Source organism: Oncorhynchus tshawytscha, linkage group LG22 (genome assembly GCF_018296145.1).
Source record: "Oncorhynchus tshawytscha isolate Ot180627B linkage group LG22, Otsh_v2.0, whole genome shotgun sequence".
Classification (NCBI taxonomy): Eukaryota; Metazoa; Chordata; class Actinopteri; order Salmoniformes; family Salmonidae; genus Oncorhynchus; species Oncorhynchus tshawytscha.
This window is the reverse complement of record NC_056450.1, coordinates 40,192,268-40,209,479: the sequence shown is the minus strand read 5'-3', so window position 1 is coordinate 40,209,479 and position 17,212 is coordinate 40,192,268. Positions and strand designations below refer to the sequence as shown.

At 43.8% G+C, this 17,212-nt stretch overlaps 1 protein-coding gene across 1 annotated transcript in view; it reads left to right on the top strand.

Annotated features, from left to right (window-relative positions):
* Nucleotides 1–12,717, top strand: part of LOC112257659 (potassium voltage-gated channel subfamily C member 1-like) — a 61,747-nt gene extending 49,030 nt beyond the window's left edge. The window contains exon 5 of the mRNA XM_024431406.2: nucleotides 9,213–12,717. Coding sequence (XP_024287174.1) covers nucleotides 9,213–9,280 — 68 coding nt within the window. The 3' untranslated portion in view covers nucleotides 9,281–12,717. The remainder of the gene's footprint in view (nucleotides 1–9,212) is intronic.
* Nucleotides 12,718–17,212: the final 4,495 nt, after the last annotated feature.

The window sequence follows — 17,212 nt, the reverse complement described above, 5'->3', positions numbered from 1 at the left end:
AACAGCACGTCAGAAATCAGCTCAACGTAATTGAAGAATTCATAGACTCTAACCACTTCTGGGAAAATAAGAAAAACTCTAAACAAACAACAACACGAAGAGTTATCTATCCAAAATGGAGATGTATGGGTAAACCACTTCTCCAATCTTTGTGGCTCTATAACAAGGAACAAACAGCAAAAACATATACATGATCATATATAAATCTTAGAATCAACTATTAAAGACTACCAGAAACCACTGGATTCTCCAATTACATTGAATGAACTACATGACAAAATACAAGCCCTCCAACCCAAAATGGCCTGAGGGGTTGATGGTATCATAAATGAAATGATAAAATATACAGACCACAAATTCCAATTGGCTATACTTAAACTCTTTAACATCATCCTCAGCTCTGGCATCTTCCCCAATATTTGGAACCAAGGACTGATCACCCCAATTTACAAAAGTGTAGAACAATTTGACCCCAATAACTACTGATTCAGAGGGGTTGGTTTAAATGCGGAAGACACATTTCAGTTGAATGCACAACTGACTAGGTAACCCCAGTACAATAGACCACATATTCACCCTGCACACCCCAATCGACAAACAAACAAACAAACCAAAACAAAGGCAAAGTCTTTTCATGCTTTGTTGTTTTCAAAAAATCTTTAGATTAAATTTGGCACGAGGGTCTGCTATATAAATTGATGGAAAATGGTGTTGGGGGGGGAACAAATTACATTATAAAATCTGTGTACACAAACATGGAAAGAATTGACAAAAAAACAAATTTCTTTCCACAGGGCTGGGGGAGGGGGAGGACAGGGGGGTGAGACAGGGATGCAGCTTAAGCCCCACCCTCTTCAACACATACAGTACCAATCAAAAGTTTGGACACACCTACTCATTCCAGATTTAAAAAAAAAAAAACTATTTTCTACATTGTAGAATAATAGAATAAGAGTGAAGACATCAAAACTATGAAATAAGACACAAGGAATTATGTAGTAACCAAAAAAGTGTTAAACAAATCAAAATATATTTTATATGTGAGATTCTTCAAAGTAGCCAACCTTTGCCTTGATGACAGCTTTGCACACTGGCACTGGTGTCTTCACTGACATTTGATTGAGTCTGATTGAGTCTGTAATACCAACATGTTTCAAGCAGACCACCATAGTCCCTGTGCCCAAGAACATGAAGGCAACGTGCCTAAATGACTACAGACCCGTAGCACTCACGTCCGTAGCCATGAAGTGCTTTGAAAGGCTGGTAATTGCTTACATCAACACCATTATCCCAGAAAGCCTAGACCCACTCCAATTTGCATACCGCCCAAACAGATCCACAGATGATGCAATCTCTATTGCACTCCACACTGCCCTTTCCCACCTGGACAAAAGGAACACCTATGTGAGAATGCTATTCATTGACTACAGCTCAGTGTTCAACACCATAGTGCCCTCAGAGCTCATCACTAAACTAAGGATCCTGGGCCTAACTCCTCCCTCTGCAACTGGATCCTGGACTTCCAGACCGGCCGCCTCCAGGTAGTGACAGTAGGTAGCAACACATCTGCCTCGCTGATCCTCAACACGAGGATTGTTGTTTTTATTTCTTTACTTACCTATTGTTCACCTAATACCTTTTTTTTCTAACTTAGAAATTGCACTATTGGTTAAGTAAGCATTTCACTGTAAGGTCTACTACACCTGTTCTATTCAGCATTTCACTGTAAGGTCTACTACACCTGTTGTATTCAGCATTTCACTGTAAGGTCTACTACACCTGTTGTATTCAGCATTTCACTGTAAGGTCTACTACACCTGTTGTATTCAGCATTTCACTGTAAGGTCTACTACACCTGTTGTATTCAGTGCACGTGACAAATAAACTTTGATTTGATTTGTTTAACACTTTTTTGGTTACTCAATATCTGTTATTTCATAGTTTTGATGTCTTCACTATTATTCTACAATGTAGAAAATAGTATAAAAAAGGAAAACCGTTGAATGAGCAGATGTGTCCAAACTTTTGACTGGTTCTGTATATCAACGAATTGGCGAGGGCACTAGAACAGTCTGCAGCACCCGGCCTCACCCTATTCGAATCTGAAGTCAAATGTCTACTGTTTGCTGATGATCTGGTGCTTCTGTCCCCAACCAAGGATGGCCTACAGCAGCAACTAGATCTTCTGCACAGATTCTGTCAGACCTGGGCCCTGACAGTAAATCTCAGTAAGACAATAATGATGGTGTTCCAAAAAAGGTCCTGTTGCCATGACCACGAATACAAATTCCATCAAGACACCGTTGCCCTAGAGCACACAAAAAACTATACTTACCTCGGCCTAAACATCAGCACCACAGGTAACTTCCACAAAGTTACAGCCACAATAGCAAGTGATAAATGTTCCACAGGTAATTGTGGCTAGTTTGTGTTGTCAACTACATAGAGATGACATGAGCGATAGGAGAGAGAGAGAGACAGAGCCATAGAGAGGGGAGATAGATAGGAGAGAGAGGGAGAAAAAAAAGGAGAGAGATGGAGAAGGTGAGAGAGAAAGAGAGCGATAGAGAGAGGGGAGATAGATACGAGCGAGAGGGAGAAATAAAGAGAGAGAAAAAGAGCGATAGTTCTGCCTGCGGCTATGGAATCCTAACCTGTTCACCGGACGTGCTACCTGTCCCAGACCTATTATTTGAACATGCTGGTCATTTATGAACATTTGAACATCTTGGCCATGTTCTGTTATAATCTCCACCCGGCACAGCCAGAAGAGGACTGGCCACCCCACATAGCCTGGTTCCTCTCTAGGTTTCTTCCTAGGTTTTGGCCTTTCTAGGGAGTTTTTCCTAGCCAACGTGCTTCAACACCTGCATTGCTTGCTGTTTGGGGTTTTAGGCTGGGTTTCTGTACAGCACTTTGAGATATCAGCTGATGTACGAAGGGCTATATCAATACATTTGATTTGATTGAGAGAGGGAGAAATAAAGAGAGAGAGAGATGGAGAAGGTGAGACAGAGAGAGAAAGCTACAGAAGGAGAGAAAGCTAAGTAATTCAATATCACGGGCTCTGTATCTGGTGAGTATGTGGGCAATGACATCCCTGTGAAAGGGGAACATCACACATAGACTCTCACATTTTAGTGGACATTACCTGCAGGGAGAAGGGGTCTGCATCCCAAATGCCATCTTATTCCATACATAGTGCCCTACTTTTGATCAGAGCCCCGGTCTAAAGTAGTGCACTATATAGGGAATAGGGTGCCAGAGTCCTACTGACCGTGGTCATTTACAGAGTCTGGGTGGGTTAGGGCTCAGCATTCAAATTGATAGCCGCTAGAAACATAGAAACAAGGATGTAGAAACATCCTTGAGATGTTTCTACAACTTGATTGGAGTCCACCTGTGGTATATTCAACTTCATAGCCACTAATATGTTTCCAATTAGGAATAGTGGTCATGACCATCATAGCCTGAGGGCTTCCTCTTCCGCTAGACTCTCTCTCACTGGTCCAGGTTATGATCTGCAGACAGTAAAGGCGTCCTCTTCCGCTAGACTCTCTCTCACTGGTCCAGGTTATGATCTGCATACAGTAAAGGCATCCTCTAGACTCTCTCTCACGGGTCCAGGTTATGATCTGCAGACAGTAAGGGCATCCTCTAGACTCTCTCTCACTGGTCCAGGTTATGATCTGCAGACAGTAAGGGCGTCCTCTTCCGCTAGACTCTCTCTCACTGGCCCAGGTTATGATCTGCATACAGTAAAGGCTTCCTCTTCCGCTAGACTCTCTCTCACTGGTCCAGGTTATGATCTGCAGACAGTAAAGGCTTCCTCTTCCGCTAGACTCTCTCTCACTGGTCCAGGTTATGATCTGCAGACAGTAAGGGCGTCCTCTTCCGCTAGACTCTCTCTCACTGGTCCAGGTTATGATCTGCAGACAGTAAAGGCTTCCTCTTCCGCTAGACTCTCTCTCACTGGTCCAGGTTATGATCTGCAGACAGTAAAGGCTTCCTCTTCCGCTAGACTCTCTCTCACTGGTCCAGGTTATGATCTGCAGACAGTAAAGGCTTCCTCTTCCGCTAGACTCTCTCTCACTGGTCCAGGTTATGATCTGCAGACAGTAAAGGCTTCCTCTTCCGCTAGACTCTCTCTCACTGGTCCAGGTTATGATCTGCAGACAGTAAAGGCTTCCTCTTCCGCTAGACTCTCTCTTACTGGTCCAGGTTATGATCTGCAGACAGTAAGGGCGTCCTCTTCCGCTAGACTCTCTCTCACTGGTCCAGGTTATGATCTGCAGACAGTAAGGGCGTCCTCTAGACTCTCTCTCACTGGTCCAGGTTATGATCTGCAGACAGTAAGGGCATCCGCTAGACTCTCTCTCACTGGTCCAGGTTATGATCTGCAGACAGTAAGGGCGTCCTCTTCCGCTAGACTCTCTCTCACTGGTCCAGGTTATGATCTGCAGACAGTAAAGACTTCCTATTCCGCTAGACTCTCTCTCACTGGTCCAGGTTATGATCTGCAGACAGTAAAGGCTTCCTCTTCCGCTAGACTCTCTCTCACTGGTCCAGGTTATGATCTGCAGACAGTAAGGGCATCCTCTAGACTCTCTCTCACTGGTCCAGGTTATGATCTGCAGACAGTAAGGGCATCCGCTAGACTCTCTCTCACTGGTCCAGGTTATGATCTGCAGACAGTAAGGGCGTCCTCTTCCGCTAGACTCTCTCTCACTGGTCCAGGTTATGATCTGCAGACAGTAAAGGCTTCCTCTTCCGCTAGACTCTCTCTCACTGGTCCAGGTTATGATCTGCAGACAGTAAGGGCATCCTCTAGACTCTCTCTCACTGGTCCAGGTTATGATCTGCAGACAGTAAGGGCGTCCTCTTCCGCTAGACTCTCTCTCACTGGTCCAGGTTATGATCTGCAGACAGTAAAGGCTTCCTCTTCCGCTAGACTCTCTCTCACTGGTCCAGGTTATGATCTGCAGACAGTAAAGGCTTCCTCTTCTGCTAGACTCTCTCTCACTGGTCCAGGTTATGATCTGCAGACAGTAAAGGCTTCCTCTTCCGCTAGACTCTCTCTCACTGGTCCAGGTTATGATCTGCAGACAGTAAAGGCTTCCTCTTCCGCTAGACTCTCTCTCACTGGTCCAGGTTATGATCTGCAGACAGTAAAGGCTTCCTCTTCCACTAGACTCTCTCTCACTGGTCCAGGTTATGATCTGCAGACAGTAAAGGCTTCCTCTTCCGCTAGACTCTCTCTTACTGGTCCAGGTTATGATCTGCAGACAGTAAGGGCGTCCTCTTCCGCTAGACTCTCTCTCACTGGTCCAGGTTATGATCTGCAGACAGTAAGGGCGTCCTCTAGACTCTCTCTCACTGGTCCAGGTTATGATCTGCAGACAGTAAGGGCATCCGCTAGACTCTCTCTCACTGGTCCAGGTTATGATCTGCAGACAGTAAGGGCGTCCTCTTCCGCTAGACTCTCTCTCACTGGTCCAGGTTATGATCTGCAGACAGTAAAGACTTCCTATTCCGCTAGACTCTCTCTCACTGGTCCAGGTTATGATCTGCAGACAGTAAAGGCTTCCTCTTCCGCTAGACTCTCTCTCACTGGTCCAGGTTATGATCTGCAGACAGTAAGGGCATCCTCTAGACTCTCTCTCACTGGTCCAGGTTATGATCTGCAGACAGTAAGGGCATCCGCTAGACTCTCTCTCACTGGTCCAGGTTATGATCTGCAGACAGTAAGGGCGTCCTCTTCCGCTAGACTCTCTCTCACTGGTCCAGGTTATGATCTGCAGACAGTAAAGGCTTCCTCTTCCGCTAGACTCTCTCTCACTGGTCCAGGTTATGATCTGCAGACAGTAAGGGCATCCTCTAGACTCTCTCTCACTGGTCCAGGTTATGATCTGCAGACAGTAAGGGCGTCCTCTTCCGCTAGACTCTCTCTCACTGGTCCAGGTTATGATCTGCAGACAGTAAGGGCATCCTCTAGACTCTCTCTCACTGGTCCAGGTTATGATCTGCAGACAGTAAGGGCATCCGCTAGACTCTCTCTCACTGGTCCAGGTTATGATCTGCAGACAGTAAGGGCGTCCTCTTCCGCTAGACTCTCTCTCACTGGTCCAGGTTATGATCTGCAGACAGTAAAGACTTCCTATTCCGCTAGACTCTCTCTCACTGGTCCAGGTTATGATCTGCAGACAGTAAAGGCTTCCTCTTCCGCTAGACTCTCTCTCACTGGTCCAGGTTATGATCTGCAGACAGTAAGGGCATCCTCTAGACTCTCTCTCACTGGTCCAGGTTATGATCTGCAGACAGTAAAGGCTTCCTCTTCCACTAGACTCTCTCTCACTGGTCCAGGTTATGATCTGCAGACAGTAAAGGCTTCCTCTTCCGCTAGACTCTCTCTTACTGGTCCAGGTTATGATCTGCAGACAGTAAGGGCGTCCTCTTCCGCTAGACTCTCTCTCACTGGTCCAGGTTATGATCTGCAGACAGTAAGGGCGTCCTCTAGACTCTCTCTCACTGGTCCAGGTTATGATCTGCAGACAGTAAGGGCATCCGCTAGACTCTCTCTCACTGGTCCAGGTTATGATCTGCAGACAGTAAGGGCGTCCTCTTCCGCTAGACTCTCTCTCACTGGTCCAGGTTATGATCTGCAGACAGTAAAGACTTCCTATTCCGCTAGACTCTCTCTCACTGGTCCAGGTTATGATCTGCAGACAGTAAAGGCTTCCTCTTCCGCTAGACTCTCTCTCACTGGTCCAGGTTATGATCTGCAGACAGTAAGGGCATCCTCTAGACTCTCTCTCACTGGTCCAGGTTATGATCTGCAGACAGTAAGGGCATCCGCTAGACTCTCTCTCACTGGTCCAGGTTATGATCTGCAGACAGTAAGGGCGTCCTCTTCCGCTAGACTCTCTCTCACTGGTCCAGGTTATGATCTGCAGACAGTAAAGGCTTCCTCTTCCGCTAGACTCTCTCTCACTGGTCCAGGTTATGATCTGCAGACAGTAAGGGCATCCTCTAGACTCTCTCTCACTGGTCCAGGTTATGATCTGCAGACAGTAAGGGCGTCCTCTTCCGCTAGACTCTCTCTCACTGGTCCAGGTTATGATCTGCAGACAGTAAGGGCATCCTCTAGACTCTCTCTCACTGGTCCAGGTTATGATCTGCAGACAGTAAGGGCATCCGCTAGACTCTCTCTCACTGGTCCAGGTTATGATCTGCAGACAGTAAGGGCGTCCTCTTCCGCTAGACTCTCTCTCACTGGTCCAGGTTATGATCTGCAGACAGTAAGGGCATCCTCTTCCTTTCAACATATTGCTGAATTACAGTCAAGGTGTCGTCTAAAAAAAAAAGGTGCAGTGAAATGTGTTGTTTTACAGGGTCGGCCATAATAGTACTGCTCCCAGGGAGCAAATTAGGGTTAAGTGCCTTGCTCAAAGGTACATCGACAGATGTTTCACCTTTAACCTCTAGGCTACCTGCCGCCTAGTGTTCATAAATACAAGTAGGGGAGATGGGGTAAGTTGAACCACCCTTGTTCCTAGGAAACTACAGTGCCTTAGGAAAGTATTCAGACCCCTTGACTTTTTTTCCACATTTTGTTACGTTACAGCCTTATTCCTAAAATTGATTTAAAAAATATATTAAAAAATCCTCAGCAATCTACACACAATACCCCATAATGGCAAAGTGAAAACAGGTTTTTAGACATTTTTTGCTAAATGTATTAATAATAACAAACTGAAATACTTGATTTACTTATTTATATAAGTATTCAGACCCTTTGCTATGAGACTCGAAATTGAGCTCAGGTGCATCCTGTTTCCATTGATCATCCTTGAGATGTTTCTACAACTTGATTGGTGTCCACCTGTGGTAAATTCAATTGATTGGACATGATTTGGAAAGGCACACACCTGTTATAGACTAAGATACAGTAGAATAGGATAGAGTACAGTATATACATATGAGATGAGTAGCGCAAAAATATTTAAACCTTATTAAAGTCACTAGTGTTCCATTATTAAAGTGGCCAGTGATAGAGGTGTCCTTGTTTCTAGGAAACTGTACACATAATTCATATTTTGACCAACTATTTAGGAAGAAGTCATAATTGTATGGAGTTTGTGAAGTTAGAAACCACATGGAAAAAGGTGAGAAGATTTTCACCAGTCAAATGAAATGGATTGTGACAGAGATTTCACGATGCTTGTATCTAAACCAAAGTAGATACTTTTAAGATTGTTCTATACATCAGTTGGGGTCTCTATAAGCTTCATTATAAGGTCATAAACCTAGCATGAATGTGCATAATTATAGCTGTGTATCCTAATACAGCCAATATGTTTGCCTTGGGGTAAGTTGAGCCAATGGCCATGGGGTAAATTGAGCCAGTGGTTGAAGCAATGGGGTAAGTTGAGCCAATGGCCATGGGGTAAATTGAGCCAGTGGTTGAAGCAATGGCAAGTTGAGCAAATTGAAGCAAATATTTTTGCTCGGCGTAATGCAAGTCATTATCGATGGGATATGAGTTAACAACAGGGCCTGGCCTATGTTAAAAGTGTTTTTTTTTTTAAGTGTTTGTTAGGTGTTAAGCCTCTGTTAAAAGATGCTTAAAATTATTATTTTTTTAACTGAAAAAGCTATTGCGATTGTGTTGAATTGTGTCTGGGAAAAAAAGACAGTCATGGTTTTAAAAACATAGTAGTATTTAATTTACTTCAGAAATGTGTAAGCAGCTTAACTTACGCTTTCCCACGGCTCATCTTACCCCATAACCAGGGTAAGTTGTGTCAGGAGACTACTTTTCTTTTGGACACGCTATGTTTTCCTGAATGTTTACATTAATTCTGATTACTTCCAGGGATACACAACATCCTGAAATATATGTTGATATCTTTGTTAGAAGGAATACGATGTTTCCCTTGACGGAGTGTTGCTGAATGTAAAAAAATGGCTCAACTTACCCAACTTCCCCGTAGTATGTATTCATGCCTTTACCACTATGGTTGGCAATGAATTTCTGATCCCATAAATGTATAGAATATTTGTCTCAAAGTCCCAATATTGAATGAACGTTATATTATCCTTCATTCAGTGATGTTGCCAACTCTTCCATCATTGTCATGCCATACATACACAGAACATTGTTTTGACTTTCCTGTCTCTAATTTCCACCCCTTTATGTACCTTTGTTACAGAGAGCTGTAAAGACATCCTGGCCGCTACTGGGAACTACGCCCAACCAGAAATCACAACTTTGACCTGAAGAAGTTGATTGGTCGATGAAGGAGAATTGCGTGTGAACCAGGATGCAGCACTGAAGGACATGGGGTGGAGCTTCAGGTCTAAGGTTCCTCCTTCCTCTAACTGAGATGAAGGTCCGGGTCCTTCCGGAAGGTTCTGGAAGAAGATCTCTTTTCTTTCTGTCAAATACACAGTACCCAAACTCTGTTGTAGAATACGTCTATCTGATGCTTTAGGAGGTATAGTTATGTATGTACACACATCTTTCTGTTTCCAAGCATTTAGCATGTATTGTATTGCATGATCTAGCACTATATAATGTACCATGAAAGAAAATATCATCAGTGAACTTAATGTTAAGGGACACATCTAAAGTTGAGGAGTGTTTTGAATATCTGAAGTAACTCCTATTTCCAAATGGTGTTTTCAAGAAATTGCTACTATTTGTGAAGGATTCGAGTTATTTGATGTTTCTGTAAAAAATGCTGCAGTCTTTCATCAGTTAAGTGTAATTGGTAAATATTGACTAACAAAAATTCAACAGAAATGTGGAGTTGCACTGTTGCATGGGGCGGCAGGTAGCCTAGTGGTTAGAGCGTTGGGCCAGTAACCAAAATGTTGCTAGAGTGAATCCCCGAGCCGTTAAGGCAAAAATATGTCGTTCTGCCCCTGAACAAGGCAGTTAACCCACTGTTCCTAGACCAGTTAACCCACTGTTCCTAGGCTGTCATTGAAAATAAGAATTTGTTCTTAACTGACTTGCCTGGTTAAATAAGGGTAAAATAAAATAAATAATACATTTAAAAAAGTGACTGTTAACAGACTACAGTGGGATTGGAACTAGGAGTCGTTGTTCCCAGCCAACTGACTCCCAACAAGTCCAGCTTTGTTTTGATTAAGTGAAAGTTAAAACAGGTTGGTCTCTGCCTGGTGTCATGCCAGTCAACAGACAGGCCATAGTCAAGCAGTGGCATGTGACTATGAAAGCTCACGCTATTTTCCTTTCACAAACAAAGTATCTTGCAAATCCTTATAGAAAGAATAAAAATGATGTATGAAATAATAAAAAATTATGTATTTCTATTACAAGTACAGTGTGGAAACAGTTTCAGGAAGAGGAGTGTCAACATGCAAACAGTAGTAGCATGTGACTATTAAAGCTCACGCTACTGTTCACAAACACAGTGTCTTTATGTCGTTGTACCAAAAAAAAGAAGAGATACAGAATGTAAAAAATGCCTTGAGAGACCAGATGCAGTCAGACTGTAGTCAAGATTTAGCATGCAACTGAAGAAGCACACACTACTTGTCTTTTCACAAACAAAAGTGTCTTGCAAATAATATATAAATGCTATTGTACTTCTTTGACAATACATTTGCTCGGTTGAAAAAGGGGACCAAAAATGTGGGCGGCCATATTAGATTAAAAGAGATTATCTCAACATCATCATTGCTAAATGCATCATCAACATTGTTAGTAAATGCATTGTTAAGATCCATATCGGCACATGCTGTGACATCATCCGGCCGTTCCAGTCGTGCTTAATGTCAAAGGGATGGAGCTTAATGTTAATGTTATGGAGTAATGTGATGAGATTTAGATTTTGTTCCTAAAACGCCAATCTTGGTTCTTTAAGATCTTGGTTATTTTTAAGATCTTCGTTTGATAATCATTGTACATGTATCTAACATGCTGACCACACCGGCGGCGTAACGTGCGCGAGCGTTGCAAAATAAATGTACACATACATGTTATTCAGTCATCTTGTCCAAACTGTCTGCTAGCCAGGCGCTAAAATAATACTTTGGTTCTATTTTAGATGCTTGACACGCTGCAAGTCCTGCCTCTTCCATCTCCTCATTGGTTTTTAGGAGCATATTGGGTGAACTGAGGTCCACACTCCAGTCCAGTTGGTTGTAGTAATTCACCTTAAAGTTGGTAGCCAACCACCATATAAAATCCACAGAAGAAGAATACTGAACTAGGAGAGATTACTAGAAACTAACTAGGTTTCCCCTTTTATCTGTGGATTCATTGTCAGAGTAGAGAACACACTATTTTGTGTGACTCAAAATGGGTCGATATTCTACAAAGATCCAGCAACAACAAAAAAAGGACCTTGTGCATTTCAAGTAAAATAACAACCAAATGTTTATATCCCAGGACAAAATGAGAAACAGCAAGCTAGCTAGCTAAATGTCCATGAATGTTTCATATATGTTTTGACCTGTCTCCAAATGAATACATTTGATTCAGAGTTCTTTTTGATATTTCAACCTGTGTGTCCTGATCGCGTCTGGTGTGGATAGACAAAATTGAAGGCACGCGCGTGCCCGGTTTAATCGGCGTGCCCGGTTTAATCAGCGTGCCCGGTTTAATCAGCGTGCCCGGTTTAATCAGCGCGCCCGGTTTAGTCAGCGCGTCCGGTTTAGTCAGCGCGTCCGGTTTAGTCAGCGTGTAAGGTGGAAAAAGGTTGCTTCCCAAATGGCACCCTGTTGTGTTTTGAGAGTGGGATTTGGGATGCAAGCCAAAGAGAGTGTGTTTTGAGAGTGGGATTTGGGGGCAAGCCAAAGAGAGTGTGTTTTGAGAGTGGGATTTGGGACGCAAGCCAAGGAGAGTGTGTTTTGAGAGTGGGATTTGGGAAGCAAGCCAAGGAGAGTGTGTTTTGAGAGTGGGATTTGGGATGCAAGCCAAAGAGTGTGTGTTTTGAGAGTGGGATTTGGGACGCTGCCAAGGAGAGTGTGTTTTGAGAGTGGGATTTGGGACGCAAGCCAAGGAGAGTGTGTTTTGAGAGTGGGATTTGGGGCGCTGCCAAGGAGAGTGTGTTTTGAGAGTGGGATTTGGGACGCTGCCAAGGAGAGTGTGTTTTGAGAGTGGGATTTGGGACGCAAGCCAAGGAGAGTGTGTTTTGAGAGTGGGATTTGGGACGCAAGCCAAGGAGAGTGTGTTTTGAGAGTGGGATTTGGGATGCAAGCCAAAGAGAGTGTGTTTTGAGAGTGGGATTTGGGACGCAAGCCAAGGAGAGTGTGTTTTGAGAGTGGGATTTGGGAAGCAAGCCAAGGAGAGTGTGTTTTGAGAGTGGGATTTGGGACGCAAGCCAAAGAGTGTGTGTTTTGAGAGTGGGATTTGGGACGCTGCCAAGGAGAGTGTGTTTTGAGAGTGGGATTTGGGACGCAAGCCAAGGAGAGTGTGTTTTGAGAGTAGGATTTGGGACGCAAGCCAAGGAGAGTGTGTTTTGAGAGTGGGATTTGGGACGCAAGCCAAGGAGAGTGTGTTTTGAGAGTGGGATTTGGGACGCAAGCCAAGGAGAGTGTGTTTTGAGAGTGGGATTTGGGACGCAAGCCAAGGAGAGTGTGTTTTGAGAGTGGGATTTGGGACGCAAGCCAAGGAGAGTGTGTTTTGAGAGTGGGATTTGGGACGCAAGCCAAGGAGAGTGTGTTTTGAGAGTGGGATTTGGGGCGCTGCCAAGGAGAGTGTGTTTTGAGAGTGGGATTTGGGACGCAAGCCAAGGAGAGTGTGTTTTGAGAGTGGGATTTGGGGCGCTGCCAAGGAGAGTGTGTTTTGAGAGTGGGATTTGGGGCGCTGCCAAGGAGAGTGTGTTTTGAGAGTGGGATTTGGGACGCTGCCAAGGAGTGTGTGTTTTGAGAGTGGGATTTGGGACGCTGCCAAGGAGAGTGTTTTCTTTCACGTGGTGTCTTAATATATTTCTCTTGGTCGACCATAGTTGCCTTGTGTTTACTATTTAAAAAAGTAACGTTTTATTGAAATGTATTTTAATTTATTTCTCAACCCTATTTTGACTCCTCTGACACAAGTCTGTATATAGAAGCACAGTTGTATGTAGCACAGTATAGGCCTATTGACTTTAATCCTGTAGAAAACCCCTCTAGAAAATTGATTATCTGCACATTTAGTAACAATATATTACATTATATGAAGATTATTTTATTTTGATAATTTAAATCTAGAATCCTTAGTTGCTACATCCATTTTTGGACTTTTGGACAAAGGAATGATTCTTGAAGAATATAACTTGTAAATGCCTTGTGAGTTTCGTTCAACTGTCACACCCCATCAGAACACAATATATAAAGTGGTTATACTCCAATGTTTGTAAACAAAGTAAATGTAAACAAAACACTGTATAGTCTCAAAACATGGTTCATACTATAATGTTCTCCAGCCTCATCCCTCAGCTGTTTACCAAAACAGAGACGGGGTGACCCTTTGTTATTGTTTCAATGAAGGATTCCAGATGTATCTATATCTACCTATACAGCCTCCTTTTCCACTTGTACTGTTGTGTTTTAGCAGGGGTGAACTGAATCACAGCTATATGAGTCTAAGCTGCTTTCTAGAATGATTACAATGACAATTAGAATGGTTAGAATATTCTCCATAGAACATAGCACGATTCTAAGATTCTCATTCTAATTATATGGGGTTCTCATCATGGGTTGGAGGCTTTGTATGGAGCTGTGTATCTGGTGCAGTTTGTAAAGTTGAACGGTCCATTTTGGTGATTGAAACGCAGTGAAACTGTCAGATGTTGTGTGTCTTAAAGCATTGCAGTTGATATCATGTATCATGTGAAAATAAAATCAATTTTCTCTATGACTACAGTAAAAAACCAAGTGTGCCACTGTCTCTGCCTTTCCACAAGCTGATAGCTGTTATTGTTTCTGTCTCCGAGGCTGTATGTTTCCACGGTGACGTCTTTGCCCCGTGGCCTTTATACACTCAACCATTTACTGCACAACGTGGGGCCAACTTGTCGTGCTTTGATTACTACTGTTTTCTGTTCTTGGTGGGATCAAAACTAGAATCAGTGTGATTGCTGTTGTGGTTAAACCGTGTTTCGTGCTCAAAAAACAGGAGTAGTGGTGTTTAGAATGTGCGTGTGATTTTTATTGTGGTTATTAGCAGCTACCAGAGCACCAGACTAGAATATGTGTGTTATTGTGGTTTGTTGTAAAGAGGTGTAATGAAAGTCATAGACATGCCTCCTACTCCCCAGTGTCTGTGTGATCACTCGCTGAAGGTGTAGATGGAACACAACACACAGCCGTCTCCACGGAGATCTGGAACGACAGGCTACTAATTACTGTTCAGTTGCTTCTCTGCTGCTGATCCTCACACTTGGAAGCACACACACACATAAACAGAAAAAAGAAAGTGTGTGTGTGTGTGTGTGTACATGCATGCATGCACACTATGCTGTCTATAGAGACACAGAGGTTGGACTTAAAACAATGAGTCACAAATCAGGCTAGCTGTTTTCTTGATGAAAGCAGACATTACTCCTTTAGTGAGCTAAACATCGGTACAAATAGTAAACTCTGTTCAACATGTCAGATACTGACTGAAGTGTGCTACTCTATTATTTCCTGGTAGCACACCTCACCGGAATGGAACACCCAGTGAATGGCAATGTTCTTTCTCAGTCTCCCAAAAGGCACACTGTTCCCTATTTAGTGCACAACTTTTGACCAGGGCCCAAAGGCGCTATAGGGAATAGGGTGCCATTTGGACACACAGGTGACTCAAGATCTAGCACTGAGCTCACTCTGAGTTTACTCTCAATGGCGCCGACAGAGAGGGCTGCTGTTAGGACACTTTGCAGTATTTATTTTTTTCATGTATTATTTCTTACATTGTTAGCTCAGATTTTTTTATTGATGTTATTACATAAGGCCAGGAAGAACTATTGGATATCAGAGCGGCGGTAACTCACCAGCACTTCCAGCACGGCGACCAGGAATACGACTTTCCCGAAGCGGATCCTTTGTTCGCACCCCCCAGGGCAATTTAACTGATTCCAGAGGCCGACCCAAAACACCGCAGTCGGAGGAGAGGTATTCGGAGTGGTCTTCTAGTCCGATTTAGGAGGTGCACACCACCTACCGCTTCCGAGTATATTACTCACTAATGTTCAGTCTCTGGATAATAGAGTTGACGAGCTCAGGGCGAGTGTCTCTTTCCAGAGAGACATCAGGGATTGTAACATACTCTGTTTCACGGAAACATGGCTCTCTCGGGATATACTGTCTGAGTCGGCCCAGCCAGTTGGGTTCTCAGTTCATCGCGCAGACAGGAATAAATATCTCTCCGGAAGAAGGGCTGGGGTGTATATTTCGTGTTTAACGACTCATGATGTAATTGTGATAACATACAGGAACTCAATTCCTTTTGGTCACCCGACCGGGAATACCTCACAATCAAATGCCGACCGTATTATCTCCCAAGAGAATTCTCTTCGGTTATAGTCACAACCGTGTTTATCCCCCCCGCAAGCGGATACCAAGACGGCCATCAAGGAACTTCACTGGACTTTATGCAAACTGGAAACCACATATCCTGAGGCCGTATTTATTGTAGCTGGGGATTTTAACAAAGCAAATTTGAGGAAAAGGCTGCCAAAGTTCTATCAACACATTGACTGTAGTAGTCGCGCTGCTAAAACACTCAACCACTGTTACTCCAACTTCCGGGATGCCTACAAGACCCTCCCCTGCCCTCCTTTCGGCAAATCTGACCATGACAGTTTTGCTCCTCCCTTCTTATAGGCAGAAACTCAAACAGTAAGTAATATTTATAAATATACTAAAAAGATGAATGAGTTTATCAGATGTATAGTAGATGTTGTACCCACTATGACTATTAAAACCTACCCAAACCAAACACTGTGGATAGATGGCAGCCTTCGCGCAAAACTGAAAGCGTGAACCACCGTATTTAACCATGGCAAGGTGAATAGGAATATGGCAGAATACAAACAGTGTAGTTATTCCCTCCATAAGGCAATCAAACAGGCAAAACGTCAGTATAGAGACAAAGTGGAGTCGCAATTCAACGGCTCAGACACAAGACGTATGTGGCAGGGTCTACACACAATCACAGACTACAAAAAGAAAACCAGCCACGTCTCCGAGTCCGACGTCTTGCTTACGGACGAGCTAAACACCTTCTTCTCACGCTTTGAGGATAACACAGTGTCACCAGCGTCTTGCTTACGGACAAGCTAAACAACTTCTTCTCACGCTTTGAGGATAACACAGTGTCACCAACAGGGCCCACTACCAAGGACTGTGGGCTCTCCTTCTCCGTGGCCCGACGTGAGTCAGACATTTAAGCGTGTTAACCCTCGCAAGGCTGCCAGCCTAGACGAGCTAGCATTGGTATCCACGTCGGCACCAATGATGTTAGGGGGAGTGATGAGATCTACAGCAGTCTCGGACAACTCAATCGCTGGTTGAAAACGGTTTTCTGCCGCACCCAAAATAAAGAATTTGTAGATAACTGGCCTTCTTTCTGGGACTCTCCCACAAACAGGACCAAGCCTGGCCTACTGAGGAGTGACGGACTCCATCCAAGCTGGAGGGGTGCTCTCATCTTATCTATCAACATAGACATGGCTTTGTCTCCTCTAGCACCACACTAGGGTGCAGGCCAGGAAGCAGGCTGTTAGCCACCCTGCCAGCTTAGTGGAGTCTGCCACTAGCACAGTCAGTGTAGTCATTTCAGCTTTCCCCATGGAGACAGTGTCTGTGCTTTGATCTAGGTTGGGCAAAACTGAACATGGCAGTTTTCGCCTTAGCAATCTCACTGGAACAAAGACCTCCTCCATTCATGTCAACATTGAAAGAGATTGTGACAATATCTCACATCTCAAAATAGGGCTACTTAATGTTAGAGCCCTCACTTCTAAGGCAGTCATGGTTAATTAACTAATCACTGATCATAACCTTGATGTGATTGGTCTGACTGAAACACGGCTCAAGACTGATTAAATTTCAACCATTTTACATGGTGTGTGTGTTTATGTGTTTGTGTGTGTGTGTTTTGTGATTTAAATGAGGCCTTACTGAGGCTGCGTTGCTAGAATCTTCACTAGAACCAAAAAAATCTGATCATATTACTCCAGTGCTAGCCTCTCTACACTGGCTTCCTGTT